This window comes from Ranitomeya variabilis, chromosome 8, assembly GCF_051348905.1.
Source record: "Ranitomeya variabilis isolate aRanVar5 chromosome 8, aRanVar5.hap1, whole genome shotgun sequence".
In the NCBI taxonomy this organism is placed as follows: domain Eukaryota; kingdom Metazoa; phylum Chordata; class Amphibia; order Anura; family Dendrobatidae; genus Ranitomeya; species Ranitomeya variabilis.
In genome coordinates this window covers 188,877,332-188,883,193 of record NC_135239.1, presented here as the reverse complement: position 1 = coordinate 188,883,193, position 5,862 = coordinate 188,877,332, and the positions used below count along the sequence as shown (strand labels likewise).

Here is a 5,862-nt window from a genome sequence, read left to right as displayed (position 1 = left end):
GTGAGTCTGGCTTCATTGTGTCCAATTCAATAAAGCCTTGTAGTGAGAGTTTAGAGTAAGCTGGATTTTAATGTTGGGCTCTTGTTTATTTTGTTTTTGAAATGCTAAGTAACATTTTGCTAACAGGTTCTTTAAAATGGATATGGTTTTAGCACTGATTTGGGGGTTTCAGGATCCCTAGGTTACCATAGTCTATGATCAGCATGGGTTCAACTACTACCTCCATTTACAGGAGCATCGCAAACTTTTTGGCTTTTATTAGGCCAGTCTCACACGTCCAGATAATTCCGGTACCGGAAAAATCGGTACCGGAGTTATCCATGTCCGTGTGTCCGTGAGCTCACGTAGGCCATCCGTGTGGCACACGTGCGGCACACGTGTGCCGACTGGGTACCACACGGAGCGTGCAGGAGACAGCGCTAGAGATAAGCGCTGTCCCCTGCATCTGGTGCTGAAGCCGCCATTCATATCTTCTCTCCAGCAGCGTTCGCTGCAGAGAAGATATGAAAAATCCTTTTTTTTTTTTTGTGTTTAAAATAAAGATCCCTGTCCCCTCCCACCCCCTGTGCGCCCCCCGCTGTTACTAAAATACTCACCCGGCTCCCTCACTGCGTCCTCTCCGCCGGCTTCTCCTGTATGAGCGGTCATGTGGTGCCGCCCATTACAGTCATGAATATGCAGCTCCACCTCCCATAGGGGTGGAGCCGCATATTCATGACTGTAATGGGCAGCACCACATGACCGCTCATACAGGAGAAGCTGCGGCGCGGAGAGGAGCAGCGCGGGAGCCGGGTGAGTATTTTAGTAACAGCGGGCGGGCGCACAGGGGGTGGGAGGGGACAGGGATCTTTATTTTAAACACGAAAAACAAAAAAAAAAAAAAGGATTTTTCATATCTTCTCTCCAGCGAACGCTGCTGGAGAGAAGATATGAATGGCGGCTTCAGCACCACGTTGGGGGGACAGCGCTTACTGTAGCGCTGTCTCCTGCACGGCACACGGACTGCACACGGACAGCATCCGTGTGCGGTACGTGTTTTACACGGACCCATTGACTTTAATGGGTCCGTGTAATCCGTGCGCTCCCACGAAAACTGACATGTCTCCGTGTTTTGCACACGGACACACGGTCCGTGAAAACACGCTGACATGTGCAGAGACACATTGATTTTAATGTGTCTACGTGTGTCAGTGTCTCCGGTACGTGAGGAAACTATCACCTCACGTACCGGAGCCACTGACTTGTGAAACCGGCCTTAGGCATAGCACCACCTTTGTTTATGTGTGCTGTGGCTCAAATTGAAGCTCAGCCCAATTCAAGTGAATGGGGCTATGCAGCAACACCGGACACACACCACGCGTTGTTTTATAATAATTAATTTCACATAGTGGAATTCTGCAAGAACTTACATAGAAAACACTATTATTTAGGAATAGTATCACCGTTCCGTGCAATAGTAGATCTGGTTGTTTCATAAATTTGCATGATTTTAATTTTAAAGCTGCATATTTATAGTTTTCTCTCGTTTCTATTTGCAGTTAAAAACTTTTTCAGAGTAGGTTACAAGAACGGACCCCAAGCCCAGTCTCATTCTTTTCAAGCAAATGACACTTTCAATAAGCAACAGTGGCTGAATTGTATCCGGCAAGCTAAAGAGTCAGTCCTGTGTGCTGGAGGAGACAACCTGCTGCCTTTAGAAGGACAATTGTTAATATCTGCAGAGGGATGCTGCGATCCTCAGCAGGCCACAAGGTTTGAACAAATGGACCACTCAGATAGTATCTCAGACTGCAGTATGGACACTAGTGAGGTCAGCATGGACTGTGAACAGATGGAACAGACGGACTGTAGCATACACAGCAAGCAGGTTGAGAGTGATGTTTGACAAAACCTGGAATATACCTGCTTGTTACCTGTACAGTATTTGCATTCCGTGTATGGAGCAGCTGGAGAAGCACTTTTATAATATTCTTAACGAGGGCACCATCAAGACTTATAGTATTCATGGTCAACAGTACTGTAGCAGCCAGCTTTAACTGCGAGCTGGACCTGCACCTACCCCTGTCTTCTAAATCGGCTGTGCATTGGGATAGACGCGGTCTATCCAGATAGTACCACCGGCATGCTGTCAAGAAGAGTCTCTTAAACTACTGTCTATATGTGTATTATATACAAAAATATATGTTTACTGTAAAAAAAAAAAAGTAGTTTTTTTTTTGTTCAAGAGATTAACAGTGTCTTACTACAAAAAACGGAGATTAAAAAAAAAAAGGAAAATTTTAATTATACGCTACATAAATATGATAAGTTCAGTATGAGAGTTTTGGGGATTTACATTTACAAGTAATGGCATTTCATAGTAACATAGTTAGCAAGGCCGAAAAAAGACATTTGTCCATCCAGTTCAGCCTATATTCCGTCAGAATAAATCCCCAGATCTACGTCCTTCTAAAGAACCTGATAACTGTAAGATACAATATTGTTACGCTCCAGGCAGACATCCAGGCCTCTCTTGAACCCCTCGACTGAGTTCTCCATCACCACCTCCTCAGGTAAGGAATTCCAGATTCTCACTGCCCAAACAGTAAAGAATCCTCTTCTGTGTTGGTGGAAAAACCTTCTCTCCTCCAGATGCAGAGAATGCCCCCTTGTGCCCGTCACCTTCCTTGGTATAAACAGATATTTGTATTGTTCCCTTATATACTTATACATGGTTATTAGATCGCCGCCTCAGTTGTTTTTCACTATTATAAGTTATCATTTCCTAATTTGTGGGGATATAACTGCTGGTGCGTCGCCTATGTCAGAATGAGAATGCCTTCAAAAGGGGGTTTTCGCCCCTTTTAAGTTTACATATGGCCCTGCTGTAAAAAAATAAATATATACCATCTCTATCCAGATGCTCTTGCATCCATTGGCCATGTTTCCTGCTGGTCTTCTTTACTTTCCTTCCGGAGTAGTTGGCATGTGACTGCGACAGCCAATCAGGCTGCAGCTGTCAAGCACAGCAGGCCGCACTGGAAGAAAAGGAAAAGAGACTGTCGGGGGACACGGCCAGCGAGATGGAGGAGCATACGTGCATATATACTCTTAATTAACTTTTTCACCACTTCGGGGCTGTATGTAAACTTAAGAAATGGTGGAAAAACTCTATCACAATGAAGCTGTGATCACGCGGATGACACATCGGGGCATATTTATCAACACAGTCTAAGGCTGCCGTCACACTAGCAGTATTTGGTCAGTATTTTACATCAGTATTTGGAAGCCAAAACCAGGAGTGGAACAATTAGAGGAAAAGTATAATAGAAACATATGCACCACTTCTGCATTTATCACCCACTCCTGGTTTTGGCTTACAAATACTGATGTAAAATACTGACCAAATACTGCTAGTGTGATGGCAGCCTAATTCTCAGATGGTGCAGTATACAGTCTAAAGATGCATCAAATTTAGCAAACAGCATGAACCAGTTTGATAAATTTGTTGCATTTTAAGACTGTCTAGTTTAAGTTTACACAACCATTACTTTTCTTACTTTGTTCCACAAATTTGCAGTAAAATTGTGTCACGTTTCTTTTCGGTGAGCAGTGTTTGTATTCAGACCATGCTCATTTCCACTAGGTCATGCCACCTTTCTAGCAGGGCCAAATCTTGTTGGATGAGGCGAAAAAAGTGTCTAAAACCAGGAATAAAAAATGACTTGCACCAGATTTAGGGCTTGTTCACACGATCCTTTTTTCGCTGCGGATTTTTCAGGTCCTGATTTGTGAAAACCGCAGTGCAAAACCTGCGGTGGTTTTCACTGCGGTTTTCAGTCCTTTTTCTACTGCGGATTCCACTGCGGGTTTCCAGCTGCATTTTCCTATTGGTGCAGGTGAAAACCCGCTGCGGAATCCGCAGAAAGAAGTGACATGCTACTTCTTTTTTTCCGCAGAAAATCCGCGCGGATTTTCAAGCCGAAAAAAGGATAGTGGGCACAGCGGATTTCGTTTTCCATAGGGTAACATTGTACTGTACCCTGCATGGAAAACGTCTGCGGATCCGCAGCTGCAAATCCGCTGCGGATCCGCAGCGAAAACCGCATCGTGTGAACATAGCCTTAAAGTATACAGACATTACAGCATGGAATAGCAGCAATTATTTATTTTTTAAGTAAAACATTGTTTAAAATCGGGCAGTGAAATGTTTCACCTCACAGAATCAGCTGTGATCCCATGGTGTCCTGTCTGTATACTCTTTTGCTTCCTCCTGTCCAGGAGCTGTGGTATGATCAGACCATGTTCCTGCATGGTCAGACACAGCCATTACACAGTACACAGCAGGGGCACATTTATAAGATTATGTCCGAACAGGAACATATTTATTAAACACATCCAATTGTGGAAATTATTATTATTCTGAGGTCTATTGATTAAAATTAACTTTTGTTCATGGGAAAACTCCTTTAAGGTAAGCATGTTATTTCATAAAGAGCTATTTCATTCCAACAGTCATGATATAACTGTGAAATGCCTATCTACAATGTAAAACCAGAATGGGCAACGCCATGAAAATCACACTGAGGGAACGTCGCACCGTTCCTATGCACAGGACTATGGTGCAAGGTGGCAATGTAGAGTTGCCGGACCCATCAAGTCTTTATTCCAAACAAAACGAACAGCTTTTACATTTGGTGGTGTAACTAGTGGTACGGCCATTTCGTCATTGTCCAAGGTGTCATTTTTCAACGAGACAATGCCAGGCCGCATCTTGCTCGCGCTTCTATGAGCGGCTGCGTGGCTTTAACAGGCTCCTGTTGCGCAAATCGGGGACTTCATTGGTCGGCAATGGGAAAGGAGCTGCCAGCTGGGGATCTTAATGATTTGTACCCAACTGCATTCTGCGCTGCAGAATATTCCTCAGACGACCATAAATAATCTTAATGATAGCAGCCAAGGCTGTAAGTGCGGGGATTTCTGCACATAGTGCTCATACTCGATGCTGAATAAATTGAGATGTCTATCGATCTTGTGATTTTCATTATTTCATGACTTTTCCTTCATGGTGTTACAAATGGCAATGTTGAGAAGCATGCATGTGTGCAAAGTAAGAATGCTTTCAAAACCAGAAGTGTTAATATATTTTTATCGATTAATTAAAGGGATGGTCCAGACCTAAAATGTATTTTCTAAATACCTATCCTTACGCCCTAGCCTCTTTTGCAACTTGCTTTATTACACAATACCCTACACTTTTCCCCCATCTAGTTAATCCCTAAATGTGCGTTTTAACTGTACTTCCTGTGACTATTCATTTGAGAGGAGTGGCAAACATGATGTCACAGGAGGCTGGTGCTGCACTCACTCCTTGCAGCAGCCATCACTCCTTGCAGCAGCCATCACCCCTCCTAGAACAGGACATCACAGGGGTGAGCACTTCAGTTACTCACTAGTTTTTTCCATCGTCGCCCTCTGACTACATTGTGGCCTGGATGTTGGACACTGTGGGAGAGGCGAGTGCCGTGCTGGCTCTCAGATGACGCCATAGCTTCTGTGAAAGATGATGTTGTCAGGGGGTGGAGATAAAAGCAGTAAGTGATACCAGCGCCGCCTCGTCATTTATAGCACTGCCCTCAAATGAATCAACTTCTCTTTTATCTCAGACCCCTGATGACATCTTTCAATTAGAAGCTAAGTTGGTGGAGATAGAAGCAGAGTGCTGGCGCTTTACTCACCTCTCCCACAGCGTCCATCACCCAGGATCAGGACGAAAATATATTTTAGGTGCCGGTCCACCCCTTTACATGCAAAGCGAATGAACAAAAGAGAAATCTAAGACATTCCGACGTCAATGATTTTTCTCGTACGTATAAACATGGA

At 44.0% G+C, this 5,862-nt stretch overlaps 1 protein-coding gene across 3 annotated transcripts in view; it reads left to right on the top strand.

Annotated features, from left to right (window-relative positions):
* ARHGEF3 (Rho guanine nucleotide exchange factor 3) overlaps positions 1-2,217 on the top strand; it is a 324,746-nt gene extending 322,529 nt beyond the window's left edge. For all 3 annotated transcript variants that reach the window (XM_077278523.1, XM_077278521.1, XM_077278522.1), the window contains one exon: positions 1,539-2,217. In XM_077278523.1, the coding sequence (XP_077134638.1) occupies positions 1,539-1,885 (347 nt within the window). In that variant the 3' untranslated portion in view covers positions 1,886-2,217. The remainder of the gene's footprint in view (positions 1-1,538) is intronic.
* Positions 2,218-5,862: the final 3,645 nt, after the last annotated feature.